The sequence below is a fragment of the Cryptosporidium ubiquitum genome, assembly GCF_001865345.1.
Source record: "Cryptosporidium ubiquitum isolate 39726 chromosome Unknown contig_20, whole genome shotgun sequence".
Lineage (NCBI taxonomy): Eukaryota > Apicomplexa > Conoidasida > Eucoccidiorida > Cryptosporidiidae > Cryptosporidium > Cryptosporidium ubiquitum.
In genome coordinates this window covers 423,552-443,799 of record NW_021639828.1, presented here as the reverse complement: position 1 = coordinate 443,799, position 20,248 = coordinate 423,552, and the positions used below count along the sequence as shown (strand labels likewise).

Genomic DNA, 20,248 nt, shown 5'->3' with positions numbered 1-20,248 from the left:
GAGCAATAGTTTGCATGCAAAGTATGAATATAATAATAGGTATTGGATGAAGGATGACTCAAATAAGAAGAGTTTACTTTTTCTTTGGGTAGTTAAAATAAATGAAGTAAGAAAAATTTAATCTATTGAACACGATAAATGGTAATGTGAAACAAAGGGGGAAAAGCTGCGGGATAATTTAAGTCCAGATGATCTAAAAATTCGAAGTCTAGAATAAAAATTGCTGAGAAAAAAGAAAATTGATAGATAGGGAAAATAAAAATAATAAAACAAAAAAACTAGGGAATCTGGTTTAATTACCGGTTATTCAAGGTATCTAAGATAAATAGGATCATATAAATGAAATAAAAAAGTTGGAGAGTATTTTGTATAAAGAGATTCGCAAAAAAAAAAAAAAATTGTAAGAAGTGTGGGAGTGGTTTTAATTTTTTGAGTCTTGGTAGAACTTATGGAAAATGAAGTTACCCCAGTTGGTGCTTTTGCTACTGGGTATTTTTGGTGAGTATATAGGAAGAAATAATGGATTAAAAGTTAAAGGAGGCGTTACAGTAAATAGAGGTAGGATGTTGAGTAGAGGTAGAAGACCTACTTCGCCATCATTAAATACGAATAGAAGATCTTTACCATCAAGAAAGGCTTATCAACAACATTTATTGGAAGATTCAATGCTGGGAGGTGATGGATCTGACTTTATAAGTGATACAACTATAGGAGGAGTAATTAATGACAAAGGAATAATGTCCAAAGCTCCATCTAAGCTAATTACTAAGCCAATTTTTGCTCGTATCCAGCCAGAGGAAGCGGTATCAAAAGTCCAAGTAATTCAAAAGACCGTTCAGAGACGAGGAGGGAAAGTATCTTCAGTTGTACGTTCAATTTCTCCAAGGAGAATTAGTGTAATAGATTTAAATATGGGCCCACAGGAGATGGTGGATGTACTATCTCGAGAAGCGAGACAGATGGAGCAGGATAAAACTGGAATTAACAAAGGTTCTGCAGAGTTAGCATGTGCTAGATACAGCTTTATGTTTCATTGTGAAGTAGTAGAGATACCGAAAGAGGTACTGGAAAGAAGAAAGGATAAATACTTATATACTGTTAGAGATTTAAAAGATAAGAGATATGCTTGGAATACAGCTCAGGGAACCTATGGGAGAGTAGTTTTTGGTTATATTGAAGTTCCATCTGTAGATCAAAGATTTAAAACAGGAAATACGAAGTTTTCTGAATTTTACAAATTACCAGAAACTTTAACAGGAGTTAAAGTATTATTCCATGGTGGAGGAAAATATCCTGCAAAGTATCTTCTACCAGGAATGAAAGTTAGTGTGGTTATTAAATCTTATTTTAGAGGTATATACAAAATTGGAAGGATTGTTTGGAATAGAGAAAGAGAAATTCTTTATTCACTATCCAAAGAATTTTGGACAGATGGATATGGAGGTCCATTAACTCATACTCCAACGGTATTTAGTGTCCATTATCAGGACCCACAATCTGGTAAACAACAAGTATTATTTGAAGATAAAGAAAATAAAAGAGCATTAGTTTCAGAGTTACTTATTATGGAAAGGATTACTGGTCAAACATTTTTTGAAGTTTCAGTTTATCTTCAAGATTCCAAAATATTTAAATGGTTAGAACAAACAAATGCTTGGGAGCTCTGGAATAAAGCAGTTTACAAGTTACAATGGACTTTTAATCATATACTACAAAGTTTCATGGCTACTGGTTATTTATTATATATGCATTGTGATTTGAATAGAAGTAATATCTTACTTTCAATTCCACCACTAACTTTTGATCACAAACGAAATTTATTAAATATTATTTCTATGGAACCATGGGATGTCAGGGTTATTGATCTTTCTTTTGTGTGGGTACCAAATACATTAAAATCAAGAAACACTAGAAGTATTTGCAGTCAAGTTAACAAAATGGCCATCTTTTCTGATGCAAATTATCTTCATGTATGTATCATGGAACTTTTCAAAGTTCCCCAAAAAGATCTTCCAATTTCCAGGCCAACTCCGTTATATAAGGCTGTGCGAGCTAAAGCACTTGAGTTATGGGAAAAACTTGATTCTGTTAATGAATGGTGGGCTGTCGGAATTAATTTCATTGGACGAAATTCTTCAACTCACAAAAAATATAAGATTAGAAAACCTGAGTTGGGTGGAAATACATTCAATGAATGCCTTGAAGGTATTATGATGATGTCTGATATCTTTGACGCTGAAGCTAGAAAATTGGGAATTAAATTGCCATTCCATTCATTTTCACCCGAAGCTTATTTAAGGGGCTATCTCCATCTTTCATTCAGAATTACAAAACTCGGATTATGTTTAAGAACAAAGATTACAGAGAATTGGGAATCTATTAAGAATATCTTAACTGCCGTTACTTATTTTGATTTTTCTGTCATGGTACTTTCTTTGGATGCAAGTTTATCATCAAACAGGGACTCTAATGTATGCAAAATAAACATTCCAAAATCAGAAAAGCAACCAGGAAGCCATTATACAACAATTACTCTTTCAAACAAAATATGTCAGGAAATTAAGTCATGTATGGCAAGTGTTGAGGCAATGAAATCAATTCCAGGAGATGAGGTTATCAAACCAGCTATCTCTGTTGTAACAGCTGAAAATCACGAATCTGATCGTATATTAAATGAACTACGTTTTGAGAAAAAGTTTCCAGAATCAATACAAGCTTTAGGAGTCCGTTTATTTGGAAGATTTCAAGGAATTAACAATAATGTTGATTTAAATAAGAACCAGATTCTCAATTTTCTAACACAACTGGATTTAAATGCAAAAATTGGTACAATAAGATCCACTAATCCTTCTGAAAGTTCTTTATTGAGTGTATGTAATGATCTTGAAAGTAATGGTACTTTAAAGTCTACATTTGGAGCTCAAATATATTCATCTATAATATCTTATGCAAAGAATTACAGATTAAATACTTTTTGTCAACTCTTGTTTAAGCAATTACGTAATACTATGCTTTTTTCAAATCATTTAGATCCTGATTTTAGATCAGGTCAATCTTTAACAACACCAGAAACAGCAATTGTACGTAAATAACTTAAAGATTATTACTTTACGTGGGATTTATTTCTCAGGTAAGAACAAAAAATATTTTTATCTTAGGGGATTAAAACTCTAAGTATTAAGAAAAGTATAATTTCTAACTATTAATTTTTTCTATTTATTCATTGTAGAAACTACCAAGCAGAATGAAAAGCTATTTAAACGAAACAAGTCATTATAATCATCATACTATTAATATTCAGACTGAGAAACAACTTCCAAAATTTGATGAGCTTCAAATAAATACTCCTCAACTTAGAAAAGAAATTATTCAATCTCAAACAAAATTCGATCTAGGTAGACTTATTTCAAAAATTCAAGAAAAAGGTAAGTTTAACATTATGTCTTGGGTGGGAAACAAAGACTCTCAAAAATTATATATTCATAACTGATTTATATTCTTTATTTTGTTATTTAGGAGCTTTAGACAAAAAATTGGATGAAAAAGTTTACTTGTTTTCTTCAAATAAAAAGGAATGTATTAAGGTGGAAAATTTTAAACAATTAATTGGTTCAAGTAAAATTGAGGTTGGAGATTATTTAAAGAAAAGATTTATCAAGAAAATTAATGGCTTAATTGATTCTGTAGGAGAACAAATTTTAAAATATAATAGTATTCAGCTCTTGTGTTCATCATTTACTCAACTTTTTGAATGTAATATGAGGTCTAAAGCAATGATTGATAATTCAAAAGATAATTATAGAGAAGAATCAATATTGGAAGTAAATGAACCTGGAAATACACAAATTATTCTTTGGGATGAAATTCAAGATCAAAATATTCAACTTCAATGGAAAGTATTAAGTGGTAAATATGGTTCAGTAACTTTTTTAGTGGCTTTAATTCCTAAAGTAAGTAGTGAATATTTGATTAAGTCTCAAGTAATGGCAAATTCATGTAATATGCCATTAAAAATTAAGAATATAAGAGCCTGGTTCCATGGGAGTTTATATGTAAAACCGGGATGGGTTCCAGAAGACATAAAACTATATTTAGCTGTAAAAAGTCCATTCAAAGGAGTACATTCAATAGAAAAAGAAATTTGGGAGAGGGAAAATTTTCTGAGTTTATTATTAAGTCGAGAAATATTTTCAATGGTTTTGAAAGATGGAGTAATAGAACAATATCAATTATCACCTAGTATTGTAACTTTCCACCATAATGTAAAAGATTCAAATAAATGTCCATCACACTTTTTTATAACAAACTCAAAAAAGAGCTTAATTAAAATAAATGATTTATATAGGCCATTATTTTCTAATTACATGTTCATGGAGTATATTAATGGGTTTCCTTTGGAAACTATATTATATTATTTAAGAAGTGAGGATATATTTTTATGGTTAAATCAAGAAAATAGTCAAAAAAGGTGGGTATTTTGGCTTGAAGCAATTTTAAACTTGTCTAAATTGGTACTACTATCAATTCAATCATTTTCATCCACAGGATTCTTTCAATACTTTCATTGTGATTTAAATTTTGGGAATATTATTATTTTAAAAGAAAACATTAGTGAGAGATTATTTGGAATAAATAAACTTTTTCAAGATAAAAATAATCATTTTGATAATCTGAAATTTATTGCAAATATAGGACAGGAATCAATTCGAATTATTGATTATGCCTTTACTTATGTACTTTATCATAGGGAAAAAGAAGATGAAATTTCAGATTTTAATGATTTTTTAAAACAAAAAGGAATTTACAAAGCAACTGGAGAGAGAAATTTTGAGAATATTTGTAAGAAAATGATCAAAGCAGCACTTTTTAATGATCCAAATTATATTTCAATTTTGATTTCAGAGTTACTTATTGGGCATTCTTCACTTTTAAATAAATCTCTATTATACCAAAATCAACAGGATGATAATAAAATTTCATATAGTATAACAGAAATAAATGATCCTTCATTGAAATGGAAAGATCAATCAAATCAATTTATTAATTTATTATATAAATTTGATTCAATTTTAAATTCTGAAAAAGAATGGGAGATAATAGCTCAGGAATTTGTTGAAGATGAAAGTCCTATTAAACGTTGGATCAGTAAGAAAAGTAAATATAGAAACCAAAGAAATATTCTTTCAAGTTTTAATCAAGGTTCTGAAGCATATATAATAGCTTGTGATAAATTAAATCAAATAATTCAAGTTGCAAAAAAAACTGGTTTAATAATTCACCAAGACTTATTAAATAATTGTTTATCATTTGAATTCTATTTAAGATCTTACTTATTTATTCCTTTTAATATTGCTAAGATTGGTTCATGTTTATATTCAAAAGCTAAGAAGAGTCAAAAATTTGCTTCTTATATAAGCTCAGAAAAATCGAATACTATAAAAAGTTTCTTTCAAATGGCTTCAATTACTATAAGTTATTATATTTGGATTACAAATAGAACAAATAAAAATAACAATATATCATCTATTTTGTTTGATTTTTTTCATGAAATTAAGAATGAATGTAATGATGAACAATTAAACTTGGAAAGTTCTGAAATTCTAAGTAATCTTAAAAATATCGATCCCATGTACGAGAAAACCAAAAATATTTACAATCTAATTTACAAAGATCAGATGGAATTCTTAAATAAAAATATTGTTCAAAATAATTTAAGTATTCCTTTTGTTTTATTATTACAAAGAGCATGGTATAGAATTCAAGATTCTACTGAAATCCTTCAAAATCAGATTCCTCTTAATGTCAACGAAAACTTACTGAACTCTTTAATTGAATTCTTTAGTGATATTCAATTGGCCTTCTCTAATTCTATTGATCCCTACCAAAAAGGTAACAATTTACATATCAATGATTCAACCATCCTAAATATTTGTATGAATAACATCAACCATTTAAAATACACTATTTTCAAAGATTCAGCTATAGGTGATTCAGACTTGTGTAATTTGATCATCAAACCCCTTATTTACACCTCCCCATTTAAATCTTAACTGTAATTCAAATGGAGATATGTAAATACTATTATATTATTAATCTATTTAGAAGTAAAATTAACCTTGAAATAAGTAACCAAATACTTATTCCCATTCCCCCCCCCCGCCTTTTTATGTATGCATGCACTGTAATATATTATTAGTTTTATAAATATTAAATTTACTTTATACTGCAATTTACTCTATATTTCTACTTTTTACTGTTTTGATTAATCGCTTAAGAAACTACAGAGAAACACATGTTTATATTTTCACATTCAGATAAATGAATTAATACTACTTAAATTTTCTTTATTTTTCTTATTTTTAACCTTGAATGTTTTTATTTTAATTATTTATTTACCTTTTAATGTCAAAATCAAGCGGTTTACCACACATACCCCCAACCTATTTTAAACTTTTGTTGCATGTAAAACCCCGCTCGAATTTAATTTCTGAATCGCATTAATAATAAGATGTTTAATATGTTCATTATCACTAGATTTAACTTTAAGCTCAGATTCTGAGTATGAGTTTTTGATATTCTCATAGTATTGTAGGGTTTGCCTCAAAAGTGTTAATAATAAATCGTATTGTGGTTGTTTTTGTTTAGTGATTGTATGACTACTATTTAAACTTTCATCATTTATTTCTTCATAACTATCATTTGTTTTGAGAGTTTCTTTTTCATCTTTGTATGTATTTAAATTCGCTACAATTTCCTTCATTGAATCGAAGATTTCCATATCTTCTTTTTCAAATTTAAGAGGATTTGTATGGTTTTTGTTTTTTAATTGAATAATTTCCTGGTACAATGACTCCATCCGTTCCATGGCTTTTCCTATACTCGGAATCACAGGAAATGAATTGTTTGAATTTGTATCATTATGAATGGTTGTGCAAGTTGAGTCCATTGAGCTTAGTCTAAGAAAAGAGTCAATAGTTGTAGTAGGGGTGGTTTCATCAACTTCGTTATTACTTTCAAGTCCAGAAAATTCATTTTTTATCAAATCTATCTCAATTTGATGATTATCATTATTTGGGGAGTTATTGCTAATATTATCAGAATGAGAGTCATTAATTGAGGACTTCTCACTACTAACTTCTTTTTCAGCATTATAATTTTGATTATTTACTGATATATCTTTTCCTTCTGACTCTTCAATGTTTAAATTGGATTGAATATCATTAGTAACTATGTGAATTTCTTCAATATCATCAGCATTTCTACTTATGTACTCAATCGAATCGTAGATTAATTCATTACTCTGATAATGGTTGCAATTCATCATCTTTTTCTCAACGTCTTCCGAGCTCTTTTTGAAAGATAAAACAAACTTAGAACTTCTTCTTGGGAATTTATCTCCAATCATATTACGTAATTTATAACAATTATATACAATCTTTGATTTAATAGAACTTGAAGCAGAGACAAATCTTTTTGAAATATATGAACATTTTGTATTTAACTTATAAGAAGCTTTATTTGAAACTTGACTAACTTTTCTTTGTATTTTAGCTTTTCTAGATGTAGACAATATTTGAGTTTTGTTGAATAATCTTATTTTTGATAAACTTAAAGATGCTTTTGTTTTTCCAACATTACTACAGTTTGAGGTAAGTCTAGAAATACTTTTATGGTAAACATCATCATTACTTTTACTATCCTTTGTTTTTTCTGATCCCATTTTCATCTTTATTTTCATTCCAATCTTTGAAATCGACTTTCTTAAACTGGAATATCCTTTTTTAGATTTATCTTTGATTTTTTCAAACAATTGTTTAATTTTTTTTCTTTTCTGTGTACTTTCAAATGGATTTTCATATTCATCTTCAATTTCAGAAATTTCTTCCATTAATGACATCCCACATTCAATACTTGTTGTACCTGCTCTAAACAATGGAAAATCCAATTTTGTTAGCTGATTTCTATTTATAACTTTATATTGTTCTTTAGTAGATAAACATAAACTCCCACCACAACTTATTTCTGACATATTTGAGGCTGTCAAATCAGTATTATCAAATAATGGTTCAGAATTCATTATTCCCTAATTATTCCAAAACTTGTTTGATAGAAGAAAAAAAAATTTCAGTATTTATGTATAATAGGTGTGTGTTTTTGACTATAATATATATATTTTTAATATATTTTCTTTATCTTTTCAGAAGTGGTTGTGAGGGAGAAAATATACTTTAGATATTCCTTAACTTGTCTTTATTTTTCAATTTCTCCCTAATTACCTTTTTTTTATTATATATATATGTATTACACTTATTTTTCCTAGATCTTATTTTTTACTTTTTTTCTTCCTCCTCACACTCTTTCTCTTGAAGATACTTTTGTGTTTAATAATAATATTAAAATCTATTATGTAGATTTGTTGATCATAAATGATATCTTTTTTTCCTCTATATTTGAAAAAAAAAAAAAAAAAAAATTGTAAAAAAAAATTGTTTTTTTTTATTATTTATCTTTGTAACTTATATGTTATTTTTCCTTTCCTCTTTTATTTTATTTATTTTTTTACATTTGTGTGGATACCTAGGATGGCGCCAAACCTATGGCGCCACAGTTCTACGTAATTTTGCATGTAAAATGATGCATTAATAAAAATTTTCAAAAATGATGGAATTAGAGTGGCTACAAGTGGAGAAATGTAACATAATTAATAAAATAGAAAATGATTAGTGATTATAATTATTTTAGTCAATGAATAAGATGAAAAAAGAATTGGCAGAATATACCACTAGTAGTCTTGTAAAAATGATGTGTTTAAAAAGTAGTATTAGTGCTAGTACTCTTGTAGTAATATTATGTTGCAGAATTACAAATAGTAATTGCAACTGTTATCGTTTCGTTGTTTTAAAAACTATAGAAATTGTGTGGTCACAGCTCAAACGTTACTTCTCCAATTCCTATTGTTTGTCTCATCTATACATTACATGCAAAAAAAGAAACAAAAAAAAAGTTTAAGACCAAAAAAAAATATCTTTCTAATAATGATTTTAGTAGATGACTTGTAGGAGTAAGTCGGATATCTAAATTCCAATGTCTCACTACTCTACAAGTCGGAAAAAAGTTATTCTCAAACAAACTTTAGAAGAGGAAGGAAACTTAACACGCAATAGCAAATCTTCCTTTGTATTTTTATTAGTAATTCTAGTTTATTATGACAAGAAGTGGAGAAATCTACGGAAGTAGGTATATGTGCGAATTAGTCAAAACGCCAACTAGACACCATTTCCTTCTCTATTCCTCTCTCCCTATATTTTTCCTTCCACTTAAATACCCCAAGAATAAACTAATTCAAACCTAAAAAGTCTTTTACTTGGGTGGATTAATGTCACTTTGTTTTGGGTCTGGAGTCTTCCACCCATCTGGAATTGGAGAGAATGGGTCAAGTCCACATGGTCTCGGCAACCAACTTGTACCAACACAACGTCGAAGATCATCATTACAGTTCTTTTCAAAGCATCTCTGACATTTAGTGTTACAAGTGGATGTGAGACAGGCTGATTTACACTTCTTACTACCGCAAGTTGCTGATTCCTTGTAGCAGCTAACGCATTTCTCTGAAATTTCAAGATTTCTCTCACCGAAGGTTTTACTTTGTATGCACCTAGAAGTCTTTCCTCCATTACCAAGGGATGATCTTGCACATACAATTACAACATTTTGGAATAAAGTACTTGTTTCACCGAACAAAATGTCCAAGTCTGTTGGATTCAAGCAATTACCAGTGCTTTGTCTCGTTATTGTTGGTTCTGGAGTGTTGAATGAGGTTACAGAGATAACTTCCATTAGGCTCATAAACAAACCCTCATCCATACCTTCTTCTGTATCTGGAGAGTTCTCTGAAATTGTCTTAGTGGTAGTGCTAGTTGGTAAAAACTCCTTTTCATTATTTTCATTTTCATCTGTTTTCAGACTTCTTAAATTACCTCTATTAGTTTCAGATATAGTAGGCTTTGTTGAACAAACTGTTTGTGGGGTTGTAGTAGAAGCAGTAGTGGTAGTAGTTGTGGTAGTGGTAGTGGTAGTAGTACTAGTACTTGTAGTACTCTTGGAAGCATTTTTATCAGCACATACTTCCCAGCTTGATTCAGTCAATCCTTCATTCTCACATTTACCGTTCATGAATTCACATGAATTTCCATAAATTTGTCCATCACTACCACAAATCGGAGCATATCTTTTGTTACATACTTTATTGCAATCCTCATTTCTTTTACGTTTCAAAGAACCTGGGGAAGATATACCATGAACCTTGTGAGGAGATTCCATATTATCTTCAGTGGTAAGGCACTTACCCCAATGAACGAATTCAAGATCCTCATTTTCACATTGAGCATTTCTAAAGTGAGAAATATTTGTGTATGTTACTCCATCTGATCCACAAATATATCTTAAATCCATAGTTATGAAAGGAGTTACACAGTCTGGGCCTCTAACTCTGTCAAATGGTCCCAAAGGAAGTGTCTCAAAAGGTCCAGATTCTTCAGTGAAGATAATAGCCATAATCTTATCAGCATCATTACTATTGCAAACACCCCAATGGAGGAAAGTTAGATTTTCATCATCACATTGAGCATTTCTGAAATAGCACTCATTTGCATAAACGGCACCAGTACTTGAACAGATTGGGTCATAGTATTTATTGCAACTTTGTTTGCAATTTGAACCTCTTTTTCTGTCAAAAGGCCCTAGGTCTGGTTTAGTGATTTTGGGAGGATTTTCCTTAGATTCTTCGTTATCAAATACTCTGGCCATATAATGTTTTATTGAAGGATCATCACACATTGCATTTAACAAATGGCAAACATTTTTGTACTCCTTTCCATTACTTCCATACACTGGTGAGTCCAAATCACTACATAATTTTTTGCAATTATCCCCTCTAACTCTATAAAGGTAATAGTTGTATCTATAAAACTCGGAAGTTACCTCCTGAACTGGGCTCTGAGTTTTCCTTTCCTCTGGTTTTTCATTACATATTCCATAATGAGCGAAACCAAGATTCTCATCATCACACTGAGCATTTCTAAATTCACATGGATTTGGGTATGTATTACCATCTGTACCACAAACCGGGTTATACTCTCTTGTACATGGAGTTTTGCATCCTGGACCTCTCTTTCTATTAAAAGGACCTAATGGAATCATTGTCCCAAAGTATTGCTCATAATTCTCAAAACATACTCCCCAGTATACAAATTCAAGATTTTCATCTTCACATTGAGCATTTCTAAATTGGGAAATATTATTATAAGTCTTTCCGTCAGAACCACAAATTGGATAGTAGTTAAAGTCAACATAAGCAGTTACACAGTCTGGACCTCTGACTCTATCAAATGGACCAAGTGGTTTTAATTCAAAAGGACCAGATTCTTGGGTAAAAATGATTCCAGTGATCTTATCAGCATCATTACTATTACAAACACCCCAATGGAGGAAAGTTAGATTTTCATCATCACATTGAGCATTTCTGAAGTAGCACTCATTTGCATAAATGGTACCAGTACTTGAGCAAACTGGGTCGTAGAACTTGGGACAATTCTGCTTACATTTTGAATCTCTGGGTCTATCCAAGCTTCCCAAAGGTTCTCTCTTTTCTGAATTATTGACTTGAGTTTCATCCACAGTGCATTCACCCCAATGTGCAAACTCTAAGTTTTTGTTATCACATTGAGCATTTCTGAATGATGAGACATTCTTGTAGGTCTTTCCATCCGAACCACAAATCAAGTTCAACTCATAATCTACGTAGGGAGCAATACAATCTGGACCTCTAACTCTATTAAATGGACCTAATGGAGGTCTTTCCTCTGGTTCTTGGGGCTTAGTTTGTGTTACACATTCTCCCCAGTATTTGAACACCAAGTTCTCGTTGTCACACTGAGCATTCCTAAAGACTGCAACATTTGAGTAAGTTTTTCCGTCAGAACCACAAATTGGTCTGTAGTCTGCTGTTACGAATGGAGTTTTGCAATCTGGACCTCTTTTTCTATTTAAAGGACCTAGAGGTGGCTCCTGGTAGTCATTTGTTGGTTTCGTGGTAGTTGTAGTGGTAGTGGTAGTGGTAGTGGTAGTGGTAGTGGTAGTGGTAGTGGTAGTAGTAGTAATAGTAGTGGTAGTAGTAATGACAGGTGGGATAACACCTTTTGGTAAGTATGGACGCTTGTAAACAATCTGTTCACGGCCCATAATAGTAGATGAAGATCCTTTACATCTTCCCCAGTGTTTGAACTCCAAGTTCTCGTCGTCACACTGAGCATTTCTAAAGATAGAAACATTTGAGTAAGTATTTCCATCTGTACCACAAATTGGATTTAAATCAAAAGTAACAAATGGTGTCTTGCAATCTGGACCTCTTTTCCTATCAAAAGCACCCAATGGAGGAATCTTGGGATCAGGAGTTGTCTCAGTTGGAACAGAAATTGTAGTATTTCGGAGAGAATATGGTGGGAAAATATATACTGGAGATGAAGAATTAACAGTAATATTACCTACCGTGTAATCGTATCTGAATTTTTCAGCACATGTCGACCAGTTAATAAAGTGACCAGCCAAAATGGTCAAAATTAAATTCAAGGAAACAATCTTCCCCATAATATATACTTATATAAAAAAAAAATTACTTTACTGATAATTCATTACCTTGGAAAATTTATTGTATCTGCGTTTCTCCTCTAACCGGGTTAATTTTTATTACTTACTTTATTTATTTATGGTTTCTTTGGCCTTTCCCTTAATTAAATACTTATTTCTTTAAATATATACCTATTAGTACCGGAGATTGAGCGCCAACAAGTGAGCGCCTAAAGTCGAGTATACGAGTATTTAAAATACGAGCGAAAAAAAATAAAAAGTGATTATGAAGATAAATATTTTACCTATTATGAACTTTTTTTCTTTTCAGACAAATTATGGTGTCAATATACAACCCTTTTTGAAAGGGAAATAACTTATAGGAAAATCTAAGATGGCTTAGATATAGGATGAATAACTCCGTAATAAGCACTAGTGATAAATACACAAAAAACTTAACTCAAACTTTGCATAGGAAAAGAATTAAGTAAAATGATTAGAAAAACATTTTAGCTAGACCATCACCTTTTTCCTTAAAAAACGGTTATAATATTAAACTAAAAAATTAAGGTTTTTTTTGGAAAGAACAAATTTAAGAAAATTGAGTGAATGGTGTATAGTTCAGCTCCCGTTGCCATTTTTTGAGTCAAATGATAATTTACTTGGGGTCGCTCACTTTGAAGTTGTCAGGAATTGGATCATGGGGGCTCAAACCACAAGGTAAGGGCATCCAAACAGTTCCTGCACATTCGTTAAGCACCTTAGAACATTCCCTAGTTGAACATCTCTGACATTTGGTAACACATGTGCTGAACAAACATTGAGAAGCACAATGTTTAACTCCACAATGGGCAGTTTTTGCCCAGCAATCATTACACTCATCAGATAATTTTTGACCATTAAAACTAAGTTTTGAGATGCACCTAAAAGTGTTTTTGTGGCTCCCAAGAGATTTCCTGGAGCATTTTGCAACTGCATCCTGGAACTGACTTCTGAAGGATCCAAAAATGATTTCTACATCTGAAGCAAGTTTTATACATGCTCCAGTGGAAGAACTGTTAAAGGGAGGGGCTGGTGTTGTTACAGTAGTATTTTTCATAGCAGCTTCAATTAACTCCCAAGGATCTGATTTCAGAGTCTTATTAATAACTAAATTATTAGAGAGGAATCTCTCTTCATTAGAATTTTGAAATTGCTGAATCAAGTTAGTCAGATTCCTTCCTTCCTTGTACTCCTTTTTAATGACTTCCAAATTTCCAAGAATAGATTCTGTCTCAGAAACATTTAAGTAATTCTCATTCAAAATTATATCTGATGACTTAACATCCTGAATTAAAATAATAAAAGCTGCAAAGAATAATAGACTAAAGTGAACCTTCATTTTTTTTTCTTTTTTTTTCTCTCAGTAAATTAATTAAGTTTCTTAACTTTGTTTTAATACGAAAAGGTTGTGAATAATTTACATAAAGTATTTTACTAACCACTGAATAAACTATTTTCAGCCACTAACCCTTTTAATTAATATCTATACTTAGAAGCTTTTTTCTCCTAGAATAGAATATCAAACTTAATAACTAAAAAATTCTGGATATGAAATCAAATGGATCAGATCATGTCACTGATTAATGGCAAATATCTTTACATGTATTGTCCATATGTCTATCTCTGTTATGTCTATTGGATATTTCTGGGTGTAATACTTTGTGGGGAATTTGCATGTAAAAAGAAAATTGCCAAAAAATGGCGGGAATTTAAATGTCCCTTAGTTGAATAAGTGCAGATAATAATTCCAACTAAAAAAATATATATGCATGTAGAAACACATATTTATCTCTTTACTATTAGGAATAAACACTATGAAATACAACGAATTTCTCATGATAAGGTTAAAAGGAAATCTAATAAAAAATGAGTGTTCTGATAAATCATTTTAATCTTTTTTTTTAAAAAATAAAAGAAAAAAATTAGGTGAATTAAATCAATTTCTTTTAAAATTCTCTATAAGCACTACTCACAAAAAACTCTGTTGTCTTCAATACTAACCGGTATTAAATCTTAAAATAATTTCGAGATAGAGCGACCCCCAACATGGCGCGCAAACCAATAGGCGCCACTTGATCTAATGAATTAATAGATTCAGTATAGGAAATAGATCGGAAAATGAGGGAAGGCTCATTCAGTGAAGGAGATTGATTGATTAATTTTACAAGGGAATTATAAAATCAGTTTGTTAGGAAGAAAAGGAAGGTAGAGTTTAAGAGAGTGAGTAATAGGTTCTACCAGGAAAATTGTTAAGGGAAACTAGAAAGATATAATAGGAAGAGAAAAAACGAATAATATATCTATAAATATATACAAAGTAGAGAATGAAGGCAATTTTTGCTAGCAGAGCCAAGTTGGCATGGCTTTGTGTTTTTTTGGTACTCATATTTTTGGGTGTTACTCAAACTTTGGGATCAAGCCATGGTAAGACCACAACAGATAAAGGCATTCAGACTGGTTCTGATGCCTCAGAAAATAGTGCAACTGAGGAGGCAGATTCAAGTGAACCAGATGTTGCTGAAAGTTCTCCAGATGTTTCCATCAATTTGATGGACCCACATGGAGACTTCCTTCCACCAAAGGATATTAACCTGAAAGAACAAGCTATTGGCACTGATGATGGTCATAAAGTGAAGATTCCAAAGGCACCAAAATTCCAGGGCAATATAGAAGAGGTTTCTGAAGGGGAGGGTGTAATATCTCCATTTGATAAACAAACAAGCACTGATGATTTAGATCTTGTTCAATTTGAGAAGATAAGTGAAGGACCATTCGTCTACACGATGCCAATTGACTCCGATAAAGCAAAACTCAGAGATATCAAGCAATTACAATACACTGTCGAACCGGAAGTAAGCCTTGATGAATATGAGGTTGGAAAAGATGTAGCTAAGGATAGTGAGTTCTACTACGCACTTAAGGAGAAGGTTGCTGGTGAGAAAAAGGTGCTTTCTGAAGTACTCAAGGTAGTTTCCGATGCGGAACAGTATCGTAAATCTATTGACTCTAACATTAAATCTTTAATTTTGTCGGTAAATCAAATTAAAGATGCTATTCATCAGCACGAGGAACAACTTCTTAACATGCAAAAATCTGGATCTGTTCCAAATGTCTCCATCGTCGCTCAGGAGGATGAAATTGCAAGGCTTAAGTTAAGATACCAAGAAGCTTATGGACATTTTATGTCAGAAAAGAGGAAAAGAGATAGTGCCATAGATCTTTCTTTCAAGGCCAAAAAGCAACAGCTTAACATTGAGGAAAGAATTAAGCGTACTGAAGAAAAGATCAAGCTTCTAGAATCTCAGTTAGATATTCATGAAGATCCTAGTGTTCCAATAGAACCACTGGAGATACTTAAAGAACCAGAAGTTGAGGTTAAACAGAAATACATTCAGGACGAATTATCACTCGCACCAAGACGTTCTGATATTGATCTTTCTCCAGCTAGTTATGATGTTTCTCATGGTTTGGAAGCAGAAGAATCCACTGGTGCTCCTGATGAGTCTCCTCCTCCTCCAGAAGTTTCTGTAGAGAGACCAGTTAAATCTCCATCTATGCCTCCACCTATTTCTGAGATTTCTCCTATTAGTCCAAAGGAAATCTCATCCATTCCAATTACTATTGATACTAATATTATTTCACCTAAATCCAAGTTTCAGGTATTTGATATTACCAAGTTCCTCAAGTCTGCTCTTTCTAGTTTTATTTCAGATCAGAATCAACTTAATCAAAGTGCTTCAGCTCTTGCGTCAAAGATTAACATAATTAACTTTGCAATGAGTTGTATCTATGAGGTTGATTTCTTATTTAAACAAATTAATCTTAGAAATGCTTCAGTTTACAATTCATCTGATGCAATTAAGCTATGTAGACAAGTATGGAGAGAATCATTTACTGAAATGGTCAGATTCTATAAGACATTTACTCCATCTACTTTAAGAGCAATCTTCAAGTCAGCAATTCAAGCAGATCAAGAAGCAGTATCAGTTCTTACAAATTACTATGTTGAGGAGCAATTTGTTGCTATTGTAAAACATGTTGATGTCTCATCATTAGCATCCTGTAAATCTGTTGTAACTCAGCTCTTTAAGTCTGCTGATTTCCAACAGTCCCTTATTAATTCAATCTGTCAAAAGTATTTATACTATATTCAAGAGTATTCCAACCTTATTTCTGACGGAGAACAATTAAAGCTTTTTGCTGCAAAACTTGCTGTATATGGATCAGCTCCATATTCTTATGATTCTGCTCCTTTTTCAAACACCAATGATTTGGATCAGATGATCTCCGAGTTTGATTTTAGTTCTCTTACTTCATCTTCGTCATTCTATGCTCAATGTCTCAAGATATTCTCTTCTAGTTATGGCCCAGAAAGTATCTATGGTCTTAGTAATAATGCAGTGCAAAGTGTCTGTACTTCTGCTCAAAATGCATTCAATAAGGCAATGCCACATGGAGTTGAGGTAGTCATCTTCTCATCTAAGCAGTTCCCATTGGAATTAATTCCATTATTATCAGGTTCCACAACAATCTCATTCTATGGTTTGGCCCTAGCCGGTACTAGTGAGGTTCTTCTCCCAAAAGATGTTTCTGTGAGTTCTCATGGATCATTACCACCACAGAGTATCTCTGATCTTTCTCCAGCACTTCAAATTTCTCTTCAAGCTCTTGATGAGCAGTCAAAAACTCAAAGGTTTCTCCAGGAACAGCAGCAAAGTATCAGCAGAATCTTGGAGAATCCACTTTCCTCATCTGATATGCACAAAATTGTTAATGTTATTCAACAACTTAACGAGAAACAAAAGGCTGTTGAGAGTGGAATTATAGCAGCTTCTCCAATTCCACAGATTCAAAGTGTTTTGATTACTATTCCTGAGTCAAAACCAACCTTGGAAGTTTCAGCAGGTGCTTCCATTGAGGTTTCTGTTGCAGGTGTCTTTATTGAAAAGATTTCAAATCAACAAAATGTACTCTCTTCTCAGATTGCTCAGTTGGAGAGTATTCTCAGAAGTCCTTCTCTTTCCCAGGAAGATAGATCTCTCACAAAAGAGATCCTCAAGGACACTGAAAGCAGAAGATCTGAGTTGGCTTCACAGCTTGAAGATGCAATTTCTTCAATTCCAGCTTCAGTACCAGCTTCAGTTCCAGGAATTTCAGATTCACCATCAATCTCTATTTCTTCAATTTCAATTTCACCTTCAGCCTCTGACAAGACAGTCTTTGATTTATCAATTTCTGAACTTAAAACTCTCTACATGGATATCTCAAATTCCAACAAGGAATCCCAGAAATTGGTTAAGAGTATCAGCTTGTTTCCAATTAGTGATTCTTCTCTCAAGAATGATTATGAATCTCTTGCAAAAAAAACTCAGAAAGTGTCATCCAAACTTTCCAAGGTAGAAAAGAAGCTCCAACAGCCAAACGTTTCATTCAAATCAAAGGATGAAATAGAAGAATTCAAGAAGCTTCTTCAGAAGCTTCTTCATGTTTCTCGTCAATTGAATGAGAAGCTTAAATCAGTTGATAGGAATATATCCGGAAATACTCAATCAATGAATGCTACTCCATCTCTTTCTCTCTCCCCTATTCTCACAAAGCCAGCTCTTTCTCAGACACCACTTCCAAGCAGTACCTCAAAAATATCATCTCTTCTTGTTAAGATTCAACATATCCAGAGTCAGATTGAGAAGTTTTTATCTATTCTTAAAGAAAGAAGACTTCAAAAGAATGAGAGGAGAACTTTAAAGAAATTTTTTGCTGATGTTGATCCAAAGCTCACTCTTCTCTATAAGCTTTTGGTCAAGATTGCCTCTTCTCATAACCGTGCTCAATTGGGAGATTTTGCCTCAAGATACCTTGAACAAATCATAGATGTATACAGTACACAAAAGATTCTTCTGAAGAACTATTTGATTTTCTCAAAAAGACCAGAAAATTCAGCTGATGGTGTTAAGATCAACGGTATGATATCTGATATTGCTGATAAGCAATCTCATATTGATAGAATGTTTTCTGAGGGTTCTCCAAGAAAGTCGTCTACTCCACAAAAAGAAAGTTCTGTCTCCGAATTCCATTCCGTATCCACCCCTACCTCCAGAATTGTTGAACCTGAGCTTCTTAGCAAACCAGCTCCAGGATATCAGAAGCCAAAGAAGCTTGTTCTCCCAGCCATTCCATATTTCAGAAGACCAGCAGTTCCAAAAACAAGAATAAACTACTCCAACGTAAGAAGAGATGAAAGAGGAGTTCCAATAACCTCTGGTCCAGTTGTTGGTTCAAAGGTTGGAGAAAAGGCTCTAGATTATGTTGAGAAAGCTTTAGTTAGACAGAAGACTTTAGGTTTATATCCAGAAGGATACGTAATTCCAGGAAGTGCTGCAAAAAAACCAGTAAGACCTTCCAGAACTCAAAAGACTGAGGTTTCAAGTTCAATTAAGCCTCAAAACAGAGATACATTTTGTAATAAATTGGGATATGCTTCAATGACTACTAGAGGTAACCAAATTGCTTACAGACTTTACCTAAAAGCATCGAAGATTCTTCCAAGAAGTTCAGTTTGTACAATGGATAGAAGAAATGCATGTGATATTTCATCTTCGATTCAGGATACAAAAACAGCAAAAGAATGTGGTAGAATTCTTTACCCAACTTTACTTAGACTTGGTTACTCAGTTTCACAAAGTAGAGTAGAAAAGGTCTGTGCTGCTATAGGTGTTGATGGAAAGGTAGAAGGATGCTCTTCTTTGAACAGTTACAGAACCTCTTCTTCTTATAATTTTTCTCAACTAGAAGAAGATAGAGCCAGCAAATTATATTCATTGTTACATAAGCTCCAAATCTCTGGTACTCTTCCACAACCAGGAATCTCGTTCCACTTAGTTTGCCATGTTTTTGAATCAATGAAGGCTTCTCTTTTAAAGACTGAGTCTTTCTCATCCTTCTTTGCGTTTGAATGCTCATCAGCATTTGAACAACAAGCTTCTCATGATGGTAATCCATTCAACTCAATCCAAAGTGCAGCAATTCTTAAAGCCTGCGAAGAGTCGGGCTTTCCTTCTTCTAGTTAAGCAATGACATTCAAGTTAGATCGAGCATGATTATAGTTTGCTGCTCTTTAAACATGTTTTAATATTCTCAGATTTTGGAGAAGTGAACTTGTGATTGTTTGGTTTTTTTCCAGATTATACTTTAACTGATGGTATCAAAAGCAGAGTAAAAAAATACAAAAGTAAATCCGGGTTTGATCATTGGAGTTTTTGTTCAGATATTACTATTGAGACCAGAGAATCAATTTAATCCTACCTATATCTTAATATAGCAGCTTTTGTCAGTCACTCTAAAAGGTATACATTAAAACAGACAAGGGCAAGTAATTCAGAGTTTCTTTGAATTCCAATAAACACTTATTTTAGAGTAAACAATTTCTAAAGATGCAAACTGGATGAATCTCTTAGTTTTTCCTGGCTTTGAAATTTAACTTATAAGTTCCAAAGTCTCGGTTCCTTTTTTTATTCTTATTTGGGCCTCATACATATGAATGAATATATGCAATATATATATGTTATATATATATATATGTATT

General features: G+C 32.2%; 5 protein-coding genes across 5 annotated transcripts; 2 read left to right on the top strand and 3 right to left on the bottom strand.

Annotated features, from left to right (window-relative positions):
* Positions 1-455: 455 nt before the first annotated feature.
* Positions 456-6,050, top strand: cubi_01518 (uncharacterized protein; the record flags this gene model as incomplete). The annotated part of the gene is made up of 3 exons (XM_029018530.1): positions 456-3,080; positions 3,302-3,425; positions 3,517-6,050. 3 exons carry the CDS (start codon positions 456-458, stop codon positions 6,048-6,050), a joined length of 5,283 nt encoding a protein of 1,760 aa, XP_028873757.1.
* Positions 6,051-6,445: 395 nt separating this feature from the next.
* On the bottom strand, positions 6,446-8,077 carry cubi_01517 (uncharacterized protein; the record flags this gene model as incomplete). Its single annotated transcript, XM_029018529.1, has 1 exon — positions 6,446-8,077. The coding sequence occupies one exon, from the start codon at positions 8,075-8,077 to the stop codon at positions 6,446-6,448; it is 1,632 nt and encodes a 543-aa protein (XP_028873756.1).
* Positions 8,078-9,360: 1,283 nt separating this feature from the next.
* On the bottom strand, positions 9,361-12,645 carry cubi_01516 (uncharacterized protein; the record flags this gene model as incomplete). The annotated part of the gene is made up of 1 exon (XM_029018528.1): positions 9,361-12,645. The coding sequence occupies one exon, from the start codon at positions 12,643-12,645 to the stop codon at positions 9,361-9,363; it is 3,285 nt and encodes a 1,094-aa protein (XP_028873755.1).
* A 637-nt stretch (positions 12,646-13,282) lies between these two features.
* On the bottom strand, positions 13,283-14,005 carry cubi_01515 (uncharacterized protein; the record flags this gene model as incomplete). The annotated part of the gene is made up of 1 exon (XM_029018527.1): positions 13,283-14,005. One exon carries the CDS (start codon positions 14,003-14,005, stop codon positions 13,283-13,285), a length of 723 nt encoding a protein of 240 aa, XP_028873754.1.
* Positions 14,006-14,990: 985 nt separating this feature from the next.
* cubi_01514 (uncharacterized protein) lies at positions 14,991-19,733 on the top strand (the record flags this gene model as incomplete). The annotated part of the gene is made up of 1 exon (XM_029018526.1): positions 14,991-19,733. The coding sequence occupies one exon, from the start codon at positions 14,991-14,993 to the stop codon at positions 19,731-19,733; it is 4,743 nt and encodes a 1,580-aa protein (XP_028873753.1).
* Between the last annotated feature and the right edge of the window lie 515 nt (positions 19,734-20,248).